The 23735-nt window shown below is 47.8% G+C and overlaps 1 protein-coding gene across 2 annotated transcripts in view; it reads right to left on the bottom strand.

Annotated features, from left to right (window-relative positions):
• The window catches only part of Stk24 (serine/threonine kinase 24), a 69578-nt gene that overhangs the window by 44197 nt on the left and 1646 nt on the right, over nt 1-23735 (bottom strand). The window contains exons 1-2 of one of the 2 annotated variants that reach the window (XM_059273186.1): nt 5832-5954; nt 3573-3803 (exon numbers count right to left, since the gene is read on the bottom strand). In XM_059273186.1, coding sequence (XP_059129169.1) covers nt 3573-3803; nt 5832-5909 — 309 coding nt within the window. In that variant the 5' untranslated portion in view covers nt 5910-5954. Of the gene's footprint in view, nt 1-3572; nt 3804-5831; nt 5955-23735 lie in introns of those variants that run through there. The other variant, XM_059273187.1, reaches the window with a different exon arrangement.

Below are 23735 nucleotides of genomic sequence, written 5' to 3'. Positions count from 1 at the left end.
CTGGGAGGATAGTGGACATGCAGACCGAGCTTACTTACCAAAAGCAGCCCACAATCTTTCAAACCAAGAAGTATGTTTGCAGCATGAATCTTAAAGAGTTTTATTAATAAAAACAAACCTGGAGCCAGGTATTGGGGTGAATGCTGGAAAATCAGAGAAGCAGAACAAGCCACAGCCACCTCACCTTGCCAATTCCTCAGCTAATCCTGTTTCCTCAGACTGGAAGCCTCTGAGTCCTTATCCAAATGGATCTCAGCTAAACTGCTGCTCCAAAGCCTAAAAGCTTAACCAGCTCTAGTTCCTGGTCCTCACGCCTTATATACCCTTCTGCTTCCTGCCACCACTTCCTGGGATTAAAGGCATGTGTCACCATGCCTGGCTGTTTCCAGTGTGGCTTTGAACTCAGAGATCCGGATGGATCTCTGCCTCTGGAATGCTAGGATTAAAGGCGTGAGTGCTACCATTTTCTGGCCTCTATACCTAGTGGCTGTTCTGTTCTCTGACCCCAGATAAGTTTATTAGGGTGCACAATATTTTGGGGAACACAGTATCACCACAGTATGTTCTGCTGGAAGAAACTAGCAAGGAGAAACTCCTTTGGTACTACAAAAACATCAGTCTAGGCTTCAAGGCACCCAAGGAGGCCATCAAGGGCACCTACATACACTGTAACGTCTCCATCTGAGGTCAGACCCTGTCTGGTGTCGTGACCAAGATGAGGATGCAGAGGACCACTGTCCTCTGCTGGGGCCATCCCCATTACATCAAAAGTACAATCATTTGAAAAGTACCACAAGAACATGTCTGTGTGCCTATCCCCATTTCAGGGATGTACAGATAGCGACATTGTCACCGTGGGCGTGTGCAAGCCCTGTGCTTCAAAGTGCTCAAGGCCACCAGGCTGCTGGCACCAGGGAGCAGCTTCAGAAGTTCTGAGGAGACTCCGGACAACTCCCCAGAACAAGTAAAGTGATTTTTCAACTTACAAAAGAAAAGAAGAAGACTATGGCTGAGAAAAGCCCTCTAAAGTGAGGTGTGGAATGCACCCGAAACCACGGAACCTTCACCAGCATAGGTCCTTCCCAGAACTCGTCAGGGACCTTTTCAATATCCATTTCTGGTGAATCTTGTGGGTAAAATACCCTAACAATTTTTAGGAACTAACTTTTAAAAAAAGCTTACAAACCTCCCTGTACACAACGAGACAATGACCCCGTGGGGCGTGTGTCCTTAGCAGTGACACTCTGATGAGGGAGCACACCAAGTGAAGGGTTGAGAAGCAAACACTTTTGTTCTTTTATCAGAGCCTCACACCTGACCTGCTTTAGAACTGAGATGAGGCCAGAGACCAGATAAGTGGTTCTAAAAGGACAGGATAAAAACCCCATTTTAGCACATAACAGTGAGCTTCAGACATGGATTCTGAGTCATGTGGCTGAGATAATATCTAAAACAAAGAAAAAAAATGCTTTCAAGTCATTATTGGCCAACAACCCTCTATGTGCCAGGCACACGAAACTCAACAGGCTCCCAACCCTGCAGAATGGGCAGCCTGAGGGGACACCTGGTGGAGCACCTGCCAGAAGAGCAGAGAAAAGCCCTGGCCGTGACCATCAGTAACCCCAACACAGAGACCTGGCAGGCTGGCAATCCCTCCAAATACAGCAGCAGGCTATGTACTGAGAGGCTGCACGGAGCAGGGACAGGCAGGGGTCCTGCGGCACACCAACCACACTGACCCGCTGCCGACTGACAACTCCACAGCATTCCCTGGTCCTGCCTCCGCCCACCCCATTCCTTGGACCTCATGTACAGTACTACTGTGGTAGAAAAGCTGGTACAGTGGCTGTGGCAGAAGGTGGCTTCCGGTGAATAGCCCAGCTAGTTTAGTTTCCCCCAAATTAAACACTTCAACAATAGTGAATTCAGTTTAAATGGAGTATCACCATCTTTCAGACCTTTCCAGGCCTTCTGTAGCCACTTAAGTGTAGAGTATGGATGCAGCATGCTGCTTCTCCCCTTATACCACTGCGGCCTTATCTACCTATCCATCTAAGCCGGCCGTTTGGCAGTGTGCCGCGGCCTTCCCCTTACACGACTACTCTAGTTTTCGTTTCTACTGTGATAAAACACCCCGACAAAAGAAACTGAGGACAAATGGGTTTATGAGGCTCACAATTCCAGGTCACAGCTCTCTTGCAAGGCAGTAAGGGCAAGACTGGAAGCACCTGGTCACATCCAGTCAAGAGCATGGTGTTTGTCTTCCCCATTTCACAAATGGGGAAGCAGAATGTTTAAAAAAAATCACTAGCAGCCCCACACCAAAAATGATGACAAGATCCACGCCCAGTGCCTCCTAACTGGAGAAGTCACCACTTCAGTTCAAACCTACATAAAGGCAGCAGCGACAGACTGCCATGCTTTCTCGTCATAACAAGAGTTAACACGACCACCTAATTCTCATTTCCTAATACTCATTTTGGTGAACTGATGAGTCTCAACATTTTCAACCTTAGACTGACAACCATCTTGTTTCCACAAGAACCAAACTCTATCCTCTGCCTTCACACCAGAGTAGATGTGTCCAGCAGGTGGTCGGAGGAGGGACAGGCCTCGTCTCTGCTGCCTTCCTCGAAAAATGCTCGCGCTTCCACACAGAAGTTCTGGCTTCCACAGAAATCCTGTCGAGATGTTTTTGTACCAGTTCTTAACTGCTCTAAATCTCCAGTTTTAAGGATGCTACTTTTATGAGCTCAGTGAGCGGCCACCTGTCCAGGGGCCTGAACACAGGAATCACTGAGCCTTCTTAGTGGTGGGATAACCCTATGATATCCACCACGATAGAGAGCTTCCACACAGGGTCGGAACACATTAATACCGTGGTTCTCAACCCTCCTAATGCTGCAACCCTTTAATATAGTTCATGTGGTGGTGACTCCCGACCATAAAATTATTTTCGTTGATACATCGTAACTGTAATTTTACTGACAGGAATCCTAAAGTAAATATCTGTGTTTTCTGATGTTCTTAGGCGACCCATGAAAGGGTCGTTCAATTCCGAAAGGGGTTGAGAGCCACTGCATTAACTCAACCTTACCACTGAAGAACGGGGGGAGGCCAGGGACACCTGCACTGTTCCACACTGGCACGTCTGCTTGACTCGGTCATTACTCACCTGCATTCTTACACGCTGAGCGTGGGCCCATCAGCTACGTCAGCTACACAGCTGAGGGTAACAAGAGGTTTTGTGGCTACTCACAGCCACCCTGAGTGACTAGTGGTTACTGTTATAAATTAATGAACAGTTTCAACAACAAAGCCCCACTCAAACCGCTTCTTCTCTGAGAGAACATCCACACCAACTGCTTTTACCAAAATAAAATCCTAGGAGTGACGTTTTCGATGATGATGATGATGATAACGCCATCAAAGTCACGCCCTTTCGATGCAAAGGTCAAAGGCTCGCTCTCTCCTAGCTCTGAAAACCTGCTGCGCTGTCAGTCTTCCGTGTCCGCTCTCCCCACTCAGCCAAGCGCAGCATAACGGGAAGCAGCGTTATTTTTAAGCCTTACCTTCAGATAGGATCCATAATATTTGGTTACATATGGACTGTCACACTGACTCAGCACTGTGATTTCTTGTTGAATGTCCTCTATCTCATCTTCAGCTTCCTCCAGATCAATGATTTTTATGGCAACCACTTTCTGAGTCCGATTGTCAATGCCTTTGAACACCTCACCAAAAGAGCCCTTTCCGATCTTCTCCAGCTTGGTAAATAGCTCTTCTGGGTCTGCTTTCAGGTTCTGCGGAGAGAAGAAGGAGGAGACATCAGACTTCCAGAGCCACAGCTGGTTCTTCATTCTACCTAGAATGCTGTGTGTTGACCAGTGCCTTGGAGGGACTGTTGTGCTTCCTGTGACAAGGACCATGATGCTGTGACTACAGTTTTTCAGGGTCAGGATCTACAAGTCCTGGGTCTTACCTACACGTGTAGGTTAAACACAGAGTGTGGCACAAAAACGATGCAAATTTTGTATAATGAAAACAAAACTTGAAGTGTATACCAAAATGCATCAGAATAGATAATTAGCTCATTTTAAAACTTGCTCTGGGACTGGCAATGTATCAGTGGTAGAAGGCCTGCCTAGTATGTGTGAGTCCCTGGGTTCAGTAGGCAGGGAAGGGAAAAGGTCAGAAGTTAAATTTGCTCCAAGCAAAAAATCTACTTTTTTCTCAATCCATCTCCAACACGTCCTAACTCCAGATGGACAGTTGTTAAAGTACAGGTGAGTCTGCTCTCACCTAACAGGGAGGGGAAGAAAACACAACCTAATTATAACAGACCGCTTCAACCCCCAACAAATGCATCCCGACTAGCTGACATTTACAGCTATCCTCTTCACCAGAACAATATCCAGACCCCATTGCCCGCAAATGCTGTTACCATGAAAGAACTTTGAGAGCACTGAAGCATCAATCAGCCCGAAGGTGCGACGACACACAGCACCCAAGGACAGTCTGACTACACACAGCACCCATGCCCAAGGACAGTCTGGACACTGGGTCCCAACACCCACACAGCCCTGTCCCAGGGTTCTCAGCAGGAACAGTCACATCTGGAAATTGTCTGAGGGGCTTGGTGTCACAACAGGGGGCAGGAGACAGTCTCAGAGCAAAATGACAGAACCTGCAACTCCCAAGGATGTTAGAAGCCCCCAAGCCAGTCTGGTAAACACATTTTCTCACAGAAAGAAAAGGGCGGCTGGCTGATCCTCAAGTCTATTATTAATCCTTCAAAGAATTTGTACTGGGGGGGGGGGGGGGGAGGTGGAGACGGACGGGACAAGAAAGAGAGCAAAGAGGGGCTGAGAAGGAGGCAGGGAAAGACAAGGAAAAAAGGTTATCTGTGGCAGTGACAAGGTGGGTTAAAGGCACAGGACATGCCAACACTAGCGGCACAGTGACAATGACCTTGCTGTCACTGGGTGCCAGCCACTCACATGCCTTCAGAGTTGAAGTTCCAAGCACCTGGCTTACTACGGTTTACCTTGGGAGCCTCGCTGCGCTACACTGTATGACAAGAACCAGACACTAACAGTCACAGGTGCCCCGTTCTCACACGGAGTCACATACAGCTACAGTAAGTCTACATGCTGGACATGGCACAAACAATGTGCGGTGCTCCAGAGTCACCACAAGAAAGGAGAAAGGGAGAAAGGCGCTCGCACCCTGCACAGTGGATGGAGTGCCCTGTCTGTCACACACTGCTTAAGAAACTTCTAGGACTGCAGAGACTGCAGTTTTGGCCATGACCTCCTTGTTTCACAGAAAAGCTAAATACATTCCCACTAAGTCCAAGGAGAAAACCCATTCACCTTCATGTGCACTTGAAACAACGTTCTGTGGTTCAGCTGGGAACTGACAGCAGCCCTGGCCTGGACAGCTGCTGTCTTCAGTCCTGGAACCAGCTCCACTGTCTTCAGACACTCGGACGGTTTTCCAAGACCCTTCATTTGCCAAGATAGTCTAAGATCTCAGAGCTGAGGGCAATCTCCTCAAGTGGGGGCTGTTTTAGAAACTGGTGGGTAACCCTAAAATTTCCCGTTTTTAAACTTGCCAGGTTTACTAGGTAAGCACTCTTCAAAGTCATTTTTGGGAATATCCCCAAAGAATGCTGGAAAATGCAAGCGGGGGCAGCATCTTGCCTCCAACGCAGCCTGTCCATCTGCTCCCTCCCACATCACACAAGCAGCCAGAGTATAGACAGACGTGGGTGAGGGACACCCATGTCCCTCCTCCAGCAGAATCACCTCCAGTCTAACTTCTCTTACCTCCTTCCCTCCAGGATAAAGTGGGGTGGCCTTCCTTTTCTTCAAGGCTAACGCCAATCTCGGGACTTTGGACTCCATCCTCTCTGCAAAGCTTCACCAGCAACCCTTCGGACAGCTCTCCTCCCACCTCTCTCTACTGGCTCCTTGCCCTGGGCAGCACGCTCGGGTTCCTCCCACTTTGGACAGACAAGAAGCACCCCATTTGGGCTCAGCACTCCTCCCACTTCACACGCTTCTCTGCTGAAGGTTCCTGCCTGTCCTCTGCACCTGCCTCCCCGTCCACAGCAGTCTGGCTAGGCAATGCTGGTCACCACTGATACAGTGCCCTCCTTGGAGCCCCATCAGCCACGCCCTCTGGCCCCTTGTAACTTGGCCTCCACAGTCTGCCCTCAGCTCTTCGTCCAGCCCCTGGTGCCAAAGGAATCTTCACACTGGCCCTCAATCAAGGAAACCACTCAGATCCCAACCTAGGCTTCCATTCTTTCTCTGTTCTTTCTCCCAGGGATGCCAGCCAGTTCCGAGTCCAGGGTGTGGGTCAGTGTTTCCCCCACCCAGCTGAACAGAATCACCTGGGAAAATCATTAAGCCCAGTGAGGGTTGGGGGAGTTGCATACAATCCACATTTTTTAAGCATCCAGAAGAGTCTAAGAAGTGCTCTCCACTGCCGTGCATACGCCAACAACACCTGTCAGCTCTCACTCTGCTTCTAGGACTCCTCAATTCCAGGACACTTCACTTTCTAGTATAATCTCCTCCCACAGACACACGGTGTCACTCACCCTTCTGAACTGCCCTCTCACAACCCTCCTCTTTTGCTCTGTCTTATGTTCCAGATCAAGCTGAGAAGTGTGGGGGCCATGCTCACTCACCTCTCTACCCACAGGCTCGGCACCAAGATGGGCAATGAAACTGATAGTCAACAAATGCTCCCTGAGCAGCAACAAAACCTGGTTTACGTAGACACCAGCGAGACCCACATTAGAAATCACAAGAATAGTCTCTCTCTCAGACTGTCCCTTGACACTCTCAGAGAAGGACTCCTGAGAACTGGGGGAAAGCCAGCCTGGGCACAGCAACAGCTACAGGTAGCAGCCTGCTAACTGCTCAATCCTCATGCACAATGCTGGTACTTCCTTTTGAGAGGTTTAAAAAATAATAATAATAATAATTTACCTAAGCCCTTCCAACACTGAAGAGGCCAGTGAAGGGCAGGACAATGTTACTACCTGTGACTCCTGCCCTTGTACACATCCCAGAGAATGTCACTTCAGCGGTCCTCTCAGCCCATGGTGAGACCCATCTGGCCAGCTCCTGGACCCCATGAAGTCCTGGCATATGCATGGGGTCATCCCCAGTCCAAGGCCAGCAGAACTGCCCAGCACCTACAGAACCAGAACTAGAAGTTGCCCGGCCTGAGTTATCTGTTCCTCCATGAGACAGCTAATACAGAGGGAGCTGGAAACCATTAGAGACCATCTCCCACACCTAGTCTCAAGAGACAACAATCTGTGTCAGCCACTGATGGCTGAGATGATGGTATCTCAGTTCACAGCTCCCTGAAGAGACAGAAGCTGCAGCCTGATGCAGTCTGGTGCTGCACCACATGGGAAGGGGGAGGCGGGAGCGGAGCTCATTGTGCATGTGTGTGGGACACAGTCCTCGGCAGCAGGAGGCAAACTAGCAGAGTGCTCCCATAAACAGCCCCAACAAGTCACTGACCCCAGGGCCACAGCTCCACACATCTGTGTCTACTGCTCTAGCAAACACTGAGTTGACTGTCACCCCAGACCTGGGCCTGCCTGGGATTGCTTTAAACCCTGTATAGCTTACAAGGTCAAGCCTTGAAGGACCACACAGCTCTCAGCTGAGGCCTCTTCAACACCTCCATCAGCACAAAGAAGCCTGTTCTGGCCCACCGGAGCAGCTGCATGAGGACAGATCGTACCTCCAGAGCACAGCCCCTACAACCCTCCAGCTGACCACAGCCACAAGCCATTGAGAGTACCACATGTGCATCCATACACACACACACACCACCCACTCATACACAGACAGGGGGTGGGGGGATGGTATGGTGGTTTGAATAAGAACAGCCTCCATAGGCTTGCTTATGTCTGAATACTTGGTCTCCAGTTGGTGGAACTGTTTGGGAAGGATCAGGAGGTGTGGCCTTGTTGAAGGAGATGTGTTACTGGGGTGCAGGCTTAAGGTTTCAAAAGACTCCTGCCATTCCCAGTGAGGTTTCGGAAGTTTGTTCCTGCCATTATGGACTTTAATCTCCTGGAACTGTAAGCCCAAATAAACACTTGTATAAGCTGCTTGATCGTAGTGTTTGTATCACAGCAATAGAAAAGTAACTGAAACAGGGAGGCGTACTAAATCACTACTGTTAAAGTCACCAAGTTCTAGGATGACGTGTGGCTCAACAAAACCTGACCTAAGACGGTTTGGAAAGCAGCTGTGCTCCCTTTCTTGCTGTTCGTCCAATGTGACACCTCACATCTGCTCAAATACGCCACTGAACACTGCCCTTGGCAAGAAGAGGGTCACTGAAGACTGTGAGAGCAGAACTCCACAGAGAGCCTGTTCCCACAAGGCCAAGGCCCTGTACCACGGAAATTCTTGCATAAGCTCATTACCACATGGCTGGTGTCATCCATGCTCAGAAAAAAAGCAATGCTAAAGGTAACCTGTCTGAAAAGGGAAGCTCAAGATTTTGATGGCAGAATTTGTCCTCTGAGGAAAACACATCTCCTTGGCAGGGGAGAAAAAAAAAAGACAAGAAAATGCCCTTGGTGAACCACCCGAGTTTCCTGTATAAAAAGGACTATGCTGAGCTGAGAAGTCACAGCCTGAAGGGAAGCGGAACCTGCTGTAGGAGGCCCGGCGGCCCCTGGGGCAGGAGTCAGGGGCAGGAGGCTCAGCCTTCTCTAACATGGAGGAAGGTCAAGAGACAGACACATAAGAGACACACAAGAGACAGAACTAGACTAGGGTAAGGGACCAAGCTGTGTGCTGTGTCCACACGGTGTCTGAGGTCCATTGGGTGCTGTGTCCACATGGTGTCTGAGGTCCATTGGGTGCTGTGTCCACATGGTGTTGAGGTCCACTGCTCACCTGTACTGCTGCAGTGGGGATCTCCACTCTGTGAGACAGGAAGAACTAATGCTCCGAAAGGTAGTGTCCATCAGTCCCACAGGTGAGTGCACTGAGCCCTGAGACCCTCACAGGGTACTCCACAGCTATAAGCCTTTGGTTCCTTCTGTAAGAAGGGGATGGGCAGACAGAAACAGTAGCAGAATGTTCTTCCCTCTGTCCCTCTCTCTCACACAACTAAGAGTGAAGATTACGTGCCTCCCAATCAGGAACCTGACATAACTGAGGTTAATGTCCGCCAACCAAAGGCATGTGCTAGGGTCTGAATGTATCTGCTGTGGATATCGCTCTGTATTCTGTGAATGTGTTGCTTTGAATGGTTAATAAATAAAGTGCTGATTGGCTAGTAGCCATGCAGGAAGTATAGGCGGGATAAAGAGAGAGGAGAATGCTGAGAACAGGAAGACTGAGTCAGGAGTCACCAGCCAGACACAGAGGAAGCAAGATGTAAAGGTACCGGTAAGCCACAAGCCACATGGCAACTTATAGATTAATAAAAATGGGTTAATTTAAGATGTAAGAACTAGATAACAGGAAGCCTGCCACAGCCATACAGTTTATAAGTAACATAAGTCTCTGTGTGTTTACTTGAGTCTGAGCGGCTACAGGAGCCGGGTGGACACAGGAAAACTCCAGGTACATGTATCCCCCGAACCTCATGCTGAAATGTGACTGACCCTTTAACAGTCCTAAGAGCTGGGACCCTTGGGAGATGATGTAGATGTAGGGCTCTGTCTTCATGACTGTATTGGATTGCGCTCCCGATGGGGGTAGGCTCATGGTGAAAACAGATTCAGCCAGATTTTTCTGTCTTTCCAGCACACTCCTTTTGCCTTTTTGTCATGTTACAGCACAGCAGAAAGGCCCTTGCCAGATGCCCTGCCCCCTTGCCAGATGCCCTGCTATGCTCTTAGATATCCCAGACTGTGGAAATGACAGAAATGTCTATATTTCACCAATCTGAGATAATCAGTGAAGGTAACTAAAAATGAATGACACTAAAATACTGATTCCTCTAATCACAAAAAAGCTTCACCAGCTAGTTAAGAAATCTGGGGACTTAGGAGTCAAGTGGAAAGTGCAGGGAGAGGGTACCTGCCCAGCCTGCTTTTATGGCTTTACCATCTTAACTTTCCCCACCCTTTTCGTCACGACAAACCAGGCTGTCTTCAACTTTCAGTGTTGTAGAATATTATTTTAAGATGTGTTGGGGCTGGAGAGATGGCTCAGTGGTTAAGAACATGTCTTGTTCTTGCAGTAGGCCCGAGTTCAATTCCCAGCACCCACATCAGGCAGCTTACAACTGCTTGTAACTCCAGATCCAGGGGATGGCCCTAACTTAGATACAGGCACATATATGGACAAACACACATGTACACGTAAATAATTAATAGTAAAATATTTTTTAAAAGATGTGTTACATTTGTTTATGCTGTGGAACATTGGTTTTAATGGTGAAAAGACATGTTGCATTCTTTTATGTTGCATTCATTTAACTCTGTGAAGCTGTGAGTCTGTGCCTGTCTAAAACACCTGATGGTCTAATAAAGAGCTGAACAGCCAATAGCGAGGCAGGAGGAAAGAATGGCGGGGCTGGCAGGCTGAGAGAAGAAATAGGAGGAGAAATCTTGGAAAAATGATGAAGGAGTTAAGACTCCAGGGGCGAGATACCCAGCTACACAGCAAGCCACAGAAAGAAGTAAAGAAAGGTATACAGAAATAGAGAAAGATAAAAACCCAAAGGCAAAAGGTAGATGGGATAATTTAAGTTAAGAAAAGCTGTCTAGAAACAAACCAAGCTAAGGCTAGGCATTCATAAGTAAGAATAAGTCACCATGTGTGATTTATTTGGAAGCTGGGCCCCCAAAAGAGTAAAGAACCAAAGAGTATGGAGGGCTGGAGAGATGGCTCAGAGGTTAAGAGCACTGCTTGCTCTTCCAAAGGTCCTGAGTTCAATTCCCAGCAACCACATGGTGGCTCACAACCATCTGTAATGAGATCTGGTGCCCTCTTCTGGCCTGCAGCCATATATGCAGGCAGAACACTGTATACATAATGAATAAATAAATCTTAAAAAAAAAAAAAAACAAAGAGTAAAAAAATAAAATAAAAACTCAGTCTAACTTCTGCACCTCTATACACATTCAAACCTTATCTTGTTTCTTTTTAATCTGGAACAAGATTTAGAAAAGCTCAGGTTATTTATTATAAATGTCAGAACCCTTAATAACTAGCCAAAATGAACAGCAAATTGAGTGTTCTGGATCCAAAGCCTGGGTTTGAGCCTGGGCTCTGAGAATACACCAAACCTTTCTGCCAACATACCCAGCTTCTAGGACCCTATGAAGCCCAGTGAAGGTACCAAGGAGAGCTGGAGTCAACACCGTCACAGAAGTTCTTCACTGGGTTTAGACAGTGGATGGCTACCTAAAAGCCTGGGATCTCCCTAGAAGAGCCTGCATGGACAACCAGCCAAGTGCACAGAATGAGTGCCTCCCACACCACAGTGCACAGGGCCATAGTGCTAGATTGGTGCCTTCACTGCTGCGAAAACCCAACAGGCTCCAACAAAGACCTGTACCGTTGTTATGGACGACTTCTAAGGGAAAGGCCTGTACCGTTGTTATGGACTTGTAAGGGAAAGGCCTGTACCGTTTTTATGGACTTGTAAGGGAAAGGCCTGTACCGTTTTTATGGACTTGTAAGGGAAAGGCCTGTACCGTTGTTATGGACTTGTAAGGGAAAGACCTGTACCGTTGTTATGGACGACTTATAAGGGAAAGGCCTGTACCGTTATGGACGACTTCTAAGGGAAAGGCCTGTACCGTTCTTATGGACTGACTTCTAAGGCCCCTCTAAATCCAGATGCTCAGAAATGAGCCTTGAAGAAAAAATAAATGGCCAATTCCCACATAAAATGTTTGCCACCCATAACAACATCTCCTTTACTCTTAACTCTGCTTTTTGCGCACACAGAGGAACCTTTTACTTTTTTCAGTTACTCTGAATGACCAACCACTCACTCACTGTGAAAAGTTATAAGCCTCCATCAAGACAAGATGGTAATAAACCTGTCTTAGTTACAATTCTATAGCTGTAAAGAGACATCATTGTTGTGATATATTGTGTCCCCCAAAATATTGTGCACCCCAATAAGCTTATCTGGGGTCAGAGGACAGAACAGCCACTAGATAGACACAGAGGCCAGAAAATGGTGGCACACGCGCCTTTAATCCTATCACTTGAGAGGCAGAGATCCATCTGGATCTCTGTGAGTTCAAGGCCACACTGGAAACAGCCAAGCATGGTGATTCACACCTTTAATCCCAGGAAGTGATGGCAGGAAGCAGAAGGGTATATAAGGCATGAGGACCAGGAACTAGAGCTGGTTAAGCTTTTAGGCTTTTGAGCAGCAGTTCAGCTGAGATTCATTCTGGATGAGGACACAGAAGCTTCCAGTCTGAGGAATTGGCGAGGTGAGGAAGCCGTGGCTTGTTCTGCTTCTCTGATCTTCCAGCATTCACCCCAATACCTGGCTCCAAATTTGATTTTATTAATAAGAACTTTTAAGATTTGTGCTACACTTCACGACCAAGACAACTTACAAAGGAGGGCATCCAGTTGGGAGCCTGCTTTACAGCTTCACTGGGTTAGTCCACAATCATCATGACGGGGAACATGGGGGAGCAGGCAGTAGGCATGGCACTGGTGCAGTAGCTCAGAGCTCACATCTTGGAAAGTTAGAGGCAAAGAGGGGGACTGGGCCTGGCATGGGCTTTTGAAACCTGAAAGCACACCGGGGTCCCAGTGACACACTTCCTCCAATAAGGCCACATCTCCTAATCCTTCATGAACAGTCCATCAACTGGAAACCAAACATTCAATTATTCAAATTATTTGTTATTATTATAACAAATCCTAAAAGAACGTTAGTAAAACTTATAAAAACAAAGTTGCATAGACTGGCTTTTATATATGTCAGAGGTTGCCTCTTCTTCATAAGCCTGAATAGAGCCACGGAGACGGCAGACAGGCTAGCTCAGGCGATTCCTAACATGAGAGCTGGTATCAGACTTACTTCCACTTGCCAAGTATGTAATGGGATGGCCTGCTGGGATCCGGTGTGGTTCAACGCATACCTAGCACAAGCAAGGCCCTGGCAGCTAGTGCATGTCCTAGCACCCTCTCCTGGAGTAGAGTGCAGTTGGCAGCCAATCTCTGCCACAATGGCAAAGAGCTGGTACTCTGCTGCTCGACTATGGTGCCCTGTAGGTTAGATAGAATCTACATTCTCAAGAGGGGACAATTCCAATTTGTGCATAAAAGTCCAGGAGCAGCTCAACATCTACCCAGGAAGGTGACTAGATTTCAAATAAATGAGAAAGACCAGTTGAAAGCATTTCTCTATTATATACTCATCCTGCGCTCTCTGGGAAAGCAAATAGTGGGTATTTCTGTTCCATCTCTGCCTCTCTCGCACGCACACACGCACTCACACGCACACACACAGGCACATGCAGCTAACAGAAAGCAGAACCTGACCTCTCAGTATAGACTGGTGGGCGGGCAACACCTACCAGCCACCTAGGGCTTCTGAGGCCTCTGAGGAGAAAAATGAAGTGTGCAGTGTCCTACCATATTTTGGGCCCAGGCTTCTATAGCACTTACTACTTCAGATCCCTTGAGAGAATTCATTAAAACAGTTCTGTAATGACTTAAGTACTCCGGTGGTTTAAACCTGAATAGCTATGACCATTTTCTTTCAAACCTCTCTGGCAGTGAAAGATGCAGTCCTCACCGGCTCTTGGAATTACCTCTGCTCAGTAAGCTAAGCTTCCCCCTAGTTTCCCCATAAAAACAAAGCCCCTGCCTAGGTCTGATGCACTAATGACTTGGCTGTGTCACATGACCATCCCTGTCACAACACGGTGCTCTACTGGTCGGGGCCAGGGAGGTAGTTGGTAACGGGCATGGCAACCTGCTCCTCAGAACCTGGCAAGCGTCCCTCGCCCAGACAGCTCACCCCTCCTGCAGATGAACTGGGTCATAGGTCTCTGCCCTTCACCCTAACTCGATGCCAATTCATCCAGCCTGGCCCAGTCCTACCAACAGACTCCTGTGCGAGCTTGTTCCTCAGTATAAATTTGGTCTTTCTGTGTGCCTGGCTCTCCTATCCCAGACTGCCAATACCACTCATGACTACTTACCACTCCCTAAAACCAGAAACCCTCTCCCCACCTAAAACTATGACCACCATTCTTCTAAAATGTTTCCCCAAACCTTCCTTCATCTTTACCACAGCCGCCTCCAACTACTTCAGTCTTCCTAAGAGCTCCCCGTTTGTCGTCCTTCACTGAGTAATGCAGTGAAGGCTTGAAGGCTGAAGTTACAGATTGAGGAAACCCCCCAACTCCTTTCTAATCATTCCACTCACCCTCTTACTACCCAGTCTAACACTGTGCACAAGTACCAGCAGTTACACACTGTATGACTTCATTTGTAGAAAATCCTCCAAGTAACAAGAGCTGGAGATCAGAGCCATGTTTTCTGGGGTAAGAGGTGATGAGATTGGTACCAGATGAACCTCTGCAGTGGTGAAATAGTTCTTTAGCCTGGATGAGTGATGTGCACTCCAATCTACATGATTTACCCTCACAGAACACATGCAGCCCAAAATGCATGCAAATGCTAGTGAAATTCAAACTGAAGTCTGTGCCCAAGCCTGTACAGTAGGACCACCATTAATGCCCTGGCTCCCACAGCGCACTACGGTCAGATATTCCTGGAGACAGATTCAGCAAGCTTCTAACTTCTCAGTCACCTGGAACAAGTGTGTTAAGGGAGCAAGCTTGCCTTGGTCCAGAGCAAAGAGTGATGTAAGCCTGTAGTAGAAGCAATGTGGCCCTGTGCCTGCCATCTCAAAGACAGTGTGGATCCCAACAAACTCTACCACAGCAAGTGAGCTTCTCATCACAGCAGCACTCAGGCCAACAGGCTCAACAGAGGGAGACACGGGCATCACAGTGAACACACACACACACACTGCACACACACGCACACACACTACACACACTGCACACACACATGCACACAAACATGCACACGCACACACACACTGCACACACTACACACACTGCACATGCACACACACATGCGCACACACACACACACTGCACACACACGCACACACACCGCATGGGTTCAACACGGCGGGGCTATTTCCTTAGGCTGAACTTTTTCCAGTTGAACTTCATACTACTTTTCTAATCTTTAATATAATTATTTTTCTCATGGGTAACAAATCTTCAAGCTAACTGGCAAGCAGAAGAAATTCCAGGAATCCCATCTCGGCAGATTAAGCTGCACATTAATCTCTAGCGGGTCTCTGTGGGGACAGTAGTCCTGGCAGTTTGTACAAGTGGAGTCTGTCAACCTGAAGCTCCCTCACTTTGCCAAGGTTAAAGTTCAATCACAGTTTCCCCACAAGATGTCCTTTTTATAAACTCAAGACATATATACACAGAAAGTCAACACAAAGCTTATACATCAAAAAAGACCTAATGAAAGTCACATGTCCTTTTCTTGGGAATTTCCCAGACAAACCTGCTGCCAACAAAAATCCCTGCAATACCCCAAACATGCAGCTCTAACCAGCAAAGAGAGTCTCAGCCTCCTGGCTGCCCTGAGAAGCTTCACCTCTGGCAAGAGTTCAACTATGAGGGCACTGTCACACTGTACAGTGACACTCCCCGCCCCCCCCCCCCCCCCCCGCGGTGAGTCCCTATGTCCAATGGAGCAGACTGCCCCAGACATGGTCTGACAGGACTTCAAGCTCCTGACTGCACTTGATAAGGTGTCTACAGTTAGGACTTTGGTTTTCACACCCTCCCTGAGCCAGGCCACCATGGGCTCCTGCAAGCAAGTGGGTTTGTGTGGTTCCTCCTACTTGGGACCCTCATCCTCAAAGGTGCTAATGCATGAGTGGGCTGGTATGGACATCACCACCACCAACCCACAGTGCCTGCCACCTCCTCCACAGCTGTCTATCTCTGTCAGAAGTGAACTGAAACCAATAGCCACAGGACATTCACAAGGGCTTGTGGGGACTCTGCTCTGGACAACAGAGGTGACCTCACAAGCAGTTCTCCCTGCTAGGTAGAGGTTCTCCACCTGGGTTGCCAAAAGGGAGTCTTTAAACGCCTTGTGTCTCAGCCTGGACAACTGGATCTCAACCTTGGGGAGGTGAACATAACATCACCATGAGGTTATGACTTGGAAGATTGCAGGGTGGAGCCAAAGAGCACACAGCATCTAGTTCAGCAGATCGACTTAACCTCAGCAGGCAGTCCACACCAGTCAAACACCTACAGAGCTTTCAGCCCAGAGGGATCCCGGGACTTCAGAAAAGGGCCGTGCGTGACTGACCGCGTGGCTGACCACGTGACTGACCGCAGGGAGGGACATGACTGGCAGCTCAATGCCCATCTTGCAGACCCACCTGCAGTTTCAGCTCAGCCCATACCCAGCGCTGTGATTTAAATAAGAAACCCGCCATAGGTGGCATCACCCACAGTGGGCTGGGCCCTCACACATCAATCACTAATCAAGAAAATGTCCTATGGACTTGCCTAGAAGCTAGTCTAATGGAGGCATTTTCTCAGTTGATATTCTCTCTTCCCAGATGACTCTAGTTTATGTCAGATGAACCAGCACAACCTTTATCTTTAGCCAAATGGCTCAAGGAAGCTCACAGAATTGGCAATCATCTTCGGCCATCAAACATTCTCTCAAAGAACGTGGCACTGCTAAGTTAGTTGACAAAGGATCACTATTAAAGGAGACCTACACTACAGGTTCACACAGAAATAAATGTGCCTCCTTCCCTTCAGTGACCTCACTCTTGTCAGCCACAGCTCTTCACCTAAACCCCTTTAAACATACTTGACCTGTCTCACACAATTCTGCTTTCATAAACTCAGCTCCACACCCCAGCATCGACCACAATCATGTAGTCTAGGAGAAAATCTGAATAATTATTCCACAGAATGGACAGATAAGAAAGGTGACACAGAGTCTTTAAATGCTAGCCTGTATGTCCACACAACTAGGAGACCATTGTGGAATATTAGTTGAAGATGTGTTATATATGTTTATGATGTGGAATGTTTCTTTAATGGTGCAACAATGTGTTGCATTCTTTTACGTTGCATTTGTTTAACTCGGTGAAGCTGTGTTACTTTGCCTGTCTAAAACACCTGATTGGTCTAATAGAGCTGACCAGCCAATAAAGAGGCAGGAGAGAGGACAGGCAGGGCTGGCAGGCAGAGAGAATAAATAGGAGGAGAAATCTGGGTAAAGGAGATCGAGAGGAAAGAGGAGGGGGATTTCAGGGGCCAGCAACCCAGCTACACAACAAGCCATGGAGTAAGAAGTAAAGAAAGGTATATAGAAAGGTAAAAGCCCAGAGGCAAATAATAGATGGGATAATTTAAGAAAAGCTGGCTAAAAACAAGCCAAGCTAAGGCCAGGCATTCATAAGTAAGAATAAGCCTCTGTGTATTTATTTGGGAGCTGGGTGATGGGCCCCTAAAAGAGCAAAGAGTTAAAAAAAAATCTACAGGAGACTCCTAATACTTAGGGATCCTAGTGCCAACACCTGCCATCTTTAAGGTAGAAACTCCTACCCATACAAAACCATGTTGGTGGGAGTTTGTCCATACCTGCAAGCCCAGCACTCAAGAGGCAGAGGATTACATTCTAGGCCAGCCTGATCTACACAAGACTAAACCCCCTCCCCCACCAAAAAAAGAGCATTGGCTGGAGAGGTGGCGCAGTAGTTAAGAACACTTGCTATTACTCCAGAGGACTGCGTGTGGTTCCCAGCACCAACACCAGGTAGTTCACAACCATTTATAACTCTAGCTACAGGGTGGCTAGATACTTGTGTGCACATACCCACATGCAGACATACACATCTACACATGATTGAAAAAAAAAAGAACAACAAAGTAAATTCAGCTTTAAAAAGCATTATAAAATAAGGGGGAAATTGGGTATGGTGGTGCATGCCTTTAAATCCCAGCACTTGATGCAGATCTGTCTTCATTAAGAGTTCCAAGCTCAGGCTAGCCTGATCTTCATTAGAGTTCCAAACTAGCCAGGGAAACAAAATAAGACCCTGTCTTAAAGGAGGGGGGGCGGAGAGCGTGAGGGGAAAAACACAACATAGAAAGTATACTGTGTAATAAAAAAAAAAAAAGACACAACATAGAAAGTAGACCTTGTTCCTAGCCTCAGTATCTCTGTCTCTGTCCTCAATCCCCACCCCCATTACCCTAGGGAGAGAGCAAACAAGGCTCAGAACACCAGGGCAAAAGAGGTCCATTCACAGGATGGTGTACTACTCCCTCCACTCCCTCCAGCCATGTGACACTTGAGGACCTGAGGAGCTAAGGAACCGGAACCAAGGCTCTGGCCTTCAACTAGCCTGTGGTCACAATTCTCCAACCAAATCCCCACCCAGAGGACATTGCCTCCTAAGTCCCAAGGACGGAAACCTCTAAGCTCCCTAGCTCCCCTAGTGGTCATCAGTGAAATTTTCAACAGAAGTCTCCCTGAACAGAGACGGAGACGGTTCAGCAACTAAGAGCTTGCTCTGCAAGCAAGCTACAGGACCAAAGTTCAAATCCTGACACCCACAAGAGAGTTGGATGTGGCTACACATGCACCTTCAACCCCAGCACTGCGGAGAACACAGACAGGAGGATCCCTGGGACTTGATGGCTGCCAGCCTAGCTCCAAGTTCAAAGAGACCCCGTCAAAAGGAGTAAGACAGAGGGTGACAGAACAGGATACAGCATCCTCCTCTGATCTTTGTACATGTGTGAGCGAGCGAGCGCGCGCTCACACACAAAGAGGTACACACACAACAGACAGAGACAGAGAGAGAAGAATAGACATCGGGGTTTTCGCTGAGACACAGCCCTGAGATGAAGTCAGGGCTACTATGTTGGGCAAGCGTTTGAGAAATCACAAGGACTTCCAAATAAATTGTATAGTCCAATAAAAAATGAATATTGGAATTTGTATTAAAATCAAAATGCAAAACAACAAAGAATCATGAAAAACATTCCGTGTATATGCAGCCTAGGTACATAATCCCTAACCATGGCAGTTCCACCGTCTCAAGATAGCAACATGCTACACAACTTTGGACCCTACTCTTCATACCGGGTTGCCCTGCCCAGCCTTAATACATGGGGGAGGTGCTTAGTCTAATGGCAACTTGATACACCATGTTTTGTTGATATCCATGGAAGACCTGCCCTTTCCTGAACAGAAATGGAGAAGGAGTGGATTGGGGGGACGGGACAGAGAGGGTGGGAGACTGGAAGGAGAGGAGGGAGGGGAAACTTCTGGCAGAATGTAAAATAAATATTTTTAAAGTTAAAAAAATAAATAAATAAAGGCAACATGCTGGGCTGATTCCACTCGACTCCATAGAATCCTACGCGAAAGGGACTCCATGACAGGGCTGAAAAAGTCCGAGGTCAAATCCTGCACAATCTTATGCGCAGCCGGGGAGCAGGACAGAGAAGCCGGGTCTCCTGTGGACTGGAGCAGAATTCAACAAAGTACTATAAACCACACATTTCACAGCGTGCCTGATTCCAGGGGTGCCTACATGGCAAAGCACACCCTTGTCACACTAGAACACCACCAGGTATAAACCTGATGCCACCTCCCAGTCCTCACAGGTGAACTCACCTTCCCATGAATATTTTATAAAAGTAGTGACAGTGAGTGTCAAGAAACCAAGCAATCTAGAAATCAGACCAAACAGTTTTGGGATATGCAGACTTCAATCAATGAAAGAATTTCCTTTACTTGAGGGGGCTTGGCTTTTAGAGGTCACTAAAGAGCTTACTTGCCTCAAAAGCCCAAACAGGAATACACATATCCATCCCACTGAATACAAGGGCCTTCTAGCTTAGGCAGGCAACAGGGACTGCAAGAACGGCAGTGATCATAAGGCATTCAGTGTCAGCCAAGCCCTGCTTCTCTCGGAAGCCCTGAGCTGAGCCCCTGGGCAACTGGCACCAAGTCAGCTGTCCCGTGCAACTGCTGGGAGGAATGAGAACTCCATGGTGACATGCCAGACTGGGTCAGGACACTTGTGTAAGAGGCTCAGTGCACATTTCAGAGAATTCAGACCACATGGATGGAAATACAGACAGACACGATACACAGACACAGCCCCCCCTCTCTCTCACATACACACACACACACACACACACACACACACACACACACACACACCTTTTTAGCTCATGAGCTGAGAAGCTGACAAATGCTAGCCCATCAGATGGCTGATACAAAACAACAGTTCCATCACTTGACCAAGACAGTGACTGATTTACCCTAGGGATCAGGGACAAGACAACCAGGGACTGCCACAGTCTCCAGAAGCATTTCTGGTGCATCACTACCAGCACTGAGAAACACATCTGTCATATTACTACCAATACTCCAGCTGCCCAGCGAGAGGAGAGAAAGAGGGTGGTGAGCACACTCCACCCTGAGAGTTCCCTGAAAGCCTCAGAATCAGGAGAGCAAGTCTCTTACCCAGAGACTCAGCGGGAGCGGTGGCACTCAGCTCTAGTTAGCCGGCGTTCTTCTGTTCCACTTTACCATGACCCCTCAGACCAGGCTACTCATCAAGGACACTCACCTTCATATACAGTGGTAGCAATCTACTGAATGGTAGAGTCCTCTCAAGAGATTGCTTAGATGGGGAAGGAATGCTCATCCTCATGTCCATAACCCATCTGAGGCAAGAATCCCACCCTTGAATGGGCTCTTACCTCTGGCCACTGTATTGTTTGCTTTGAATTGTCCCCTACAGTGAGCTAGTTAACACAGGACAGAGCCTGACAGACAGGAGACACTGCACAAGGTCAGCTGATGTTTCAGTCGATGGCCCAGAGGCTGCAGGTGTTGATCCTGCTAACTGCAGGACAAGGACCCAATAAGGGCCAGCAGGTAAGAGACACTGCAGTCCTCAGTAGAGAATGCTCACAGAGAAAAGCAGCAGTGAAGGCATTCTTAAGTCTTAACCTGGAACATCCTACTGCCTCATCGTATACACACGAAGAACGAACCCGGACTCCCGACATCAGTCTCAGCTCTGATGAGGGGACCCTGGCTAGGCCACGTCACAGTTCTGCACCTCAGTCCCTCTTCCGTAAGCGCGAGTTGCTGGGAGGACACCAGTATGGGACTGTCCAAGTGAGGGACACTCTTGCTCACTCTTCCACTCAGCTCCAGTCAAGTCCAGGCCTACAGACCTCCCCGAAGGCCCCAGAGTCAGGCTGGCTCAAGGTCTCTGTGTCCAGCTGAGCCTGACTCTGCTGTTCTGGGAAACAGGCAAGTCATGCCCTGCCAAACTCCATTTTTTTAAGACTCTGCCCACCAGGTGGTCAGGACACAGAAACAGGACCACCCTAAACTGCTGCTGTTCGAAGACAAAGCCAATTCAGAAAGCAGTACGGCAATTTCTCAAAACTTAAACATAGGTGGGTCATGGTGGTGCAAGGCAGAGGTAGGCAGATCTTTGCTGAGTCGGGCAGGCCTGCAACCCCAGCTCTCTAGGAAGTCAAAGCAGCTGAATCGAGCCCTGCCTGGGCTGTAGACGACTGAAACCTCTCTCAAGTAAGAAAAAGGGGGTTGGGGACAGAAGCTAAGGAGAGCACAAGACGGTAGGTGTGGTTCCCAGTACCAGACACACAGACACAACGTACACATAAGATTATCATACTGTATGAAAAGAGCCAATGGCATGTGTCTCAACTCATACAAAAGCCCAAGAAAGGCAAAGTTACAGACCACAATATACAGAGTAGACTTGGTGTTACCTTGGCTAGGGTATGAAGTCAGACTGCACAGGACTGTAAAGGAATGGGGAGGAGGTGGAGACAAGTGCACCCCTTGGTGAAGCTCTGGGAACAATCGCTGAATGGCAGACCTGACATGAGCATCCAGACACATAAAAACATCTCAGTAAAGCTATTTAAAAGAAAATTACATCTGACCCATCTTCACATACAAAGACCACAGCACTCCAAGGGCAAATGCCTCTCTCCTCCCGGACTCTTACCTCATGCTTCTGGAAAAATACCTGGTACAGGACAACAGCAGATATGTCTAGAGAATGAAGGATGTTTTGAAACAGAACGAACTGCTTCGTTTTGGTTCATAGCTTGATGATGTAAATACACTGTACATCTGGTCTTTTACTAGGTAGCCACTGTCTGATGGGAGCCATAAGCCTAAGTGACCCTTGACACACATGCTGCCATATTTGGGCTTCTCTCCTCTTTTCTTAGATCTAGGCCTTGCTTAAGTCTCCACAGCACCAGAACCTCTTCCCACAGATACCAGAACCTCTTCTCAGATATCAGGTGAATGAGCTGCAGTTAAGCAATTAGGCAGTTAGACAAGGGTAGATAGATAACCCCCGGAGCAACATTCCCTGCTGGCCAAACAACCCATAATTAAGTCCCTTCCTGCTTGCAACCCCCATTACTAAGTCACTTCCTGCTCTCAACCCCCTTTGCCTACCTATATATGCCTTGAGAGTAAAATAAAATTTTGGAGCTTGATCAGACATCCTGTCTTGCTCTCATTCTTTGTGTCTCTTGTCCCTCTCATTCGCTGGCCCTCCCTTTAGATCCCCGTTGAAGACCCCGCTGGCCGGGGCAACTGTCAGCAAAGGTGCTAAAGCTTCAACTGACGGAAACTGGGAGACTCAGTATTTATGATGGACTCTGAGATGGGCACAGTGGCACGCAACTGGAACCCCACCACCACCACACTAAAGAGGATCTCAAGCTTAAGGCCCACCTACACACAAGCTCCCACCTCCAAAAGAACGGAAACACCCTGACCCACAGTGGGGAAGTTCAGTGGATGAGCCTGCTAACACGTTAACACCCTCCCCTAAAGTTTTCACTTGAGTGGTCTGAGGAAGTGTGGGGTGATAAGGAGAAACAAAGTTCATGAAGTAAAGTGTCAGATCAGGGTGAGGAGGCTTAAGGAAAATTATATATAATATAATTAAAAATTTCTTTAATTCCTTCTAGAGATTTGTTACTTCTTATTAATAGCCAATTTAATATTTACCACTCTAGGGGTAGGTCCTATGCCAAGAAGTAAATTGCCTAACCCTCACCACCTCAAAGACTCGCCAAGCTCATGAAGTAAACACTGGCAGAGACATAATTTGAGGCCATACCTCAACAGCAGAAGGACGTGTGTCTTCCTGAAACCCAGGGTTAAGGAGCACCTGCCACTGACTACTCAGTGGTGTGGAACAGTGAGCAATGTATTCCCGTGTACATGTCACTCTTGATGCCTTCATACTATTGAAACGGAGAAATAAAATCTTACACTTGAAAAAGAGACTGACCAAGTCCCCTCTGAGCACGGCCTTTACTCTCTGGAGACTCCAGAGACAGAGCCTTAGGAGTCACAGCTTCTCATTCCACCTCGTCACCCCACTGTTCTCCAGCATCCCCAAAGAGTCCAACCACAGGCCATTTATAACTTCGTATTTCTAACCAGCTTGAAGGTGGAAGGCCATACTTGACTGCATTAAGCTCTGGACGTGGGAATCGGCACTTACAATTCAGTATTTTCCTGGCACCACCTTCCACCAGCCTCACTACTGAACAGTATGTCAGCGCTTTA

This window comes from Peromyscus eremicus, chromosome 9 (genome assembly GCF_949786415.1).
Source record: "Peromyscus eremicus chromosome 9, PerEre_H2_v1, whole genome shotgun sequence".
NCBI lineage: Eukaryota > Metazoa > Chordata > Mammalia > Rodentia > Cricetidae > Peromyscus > Peromyscus eremicus.
The sequence above is the reverse complement of the archived record's forward strand: the minus strand, read 5'-3'. Positions and strand labels throughout refer to the sequence as shown.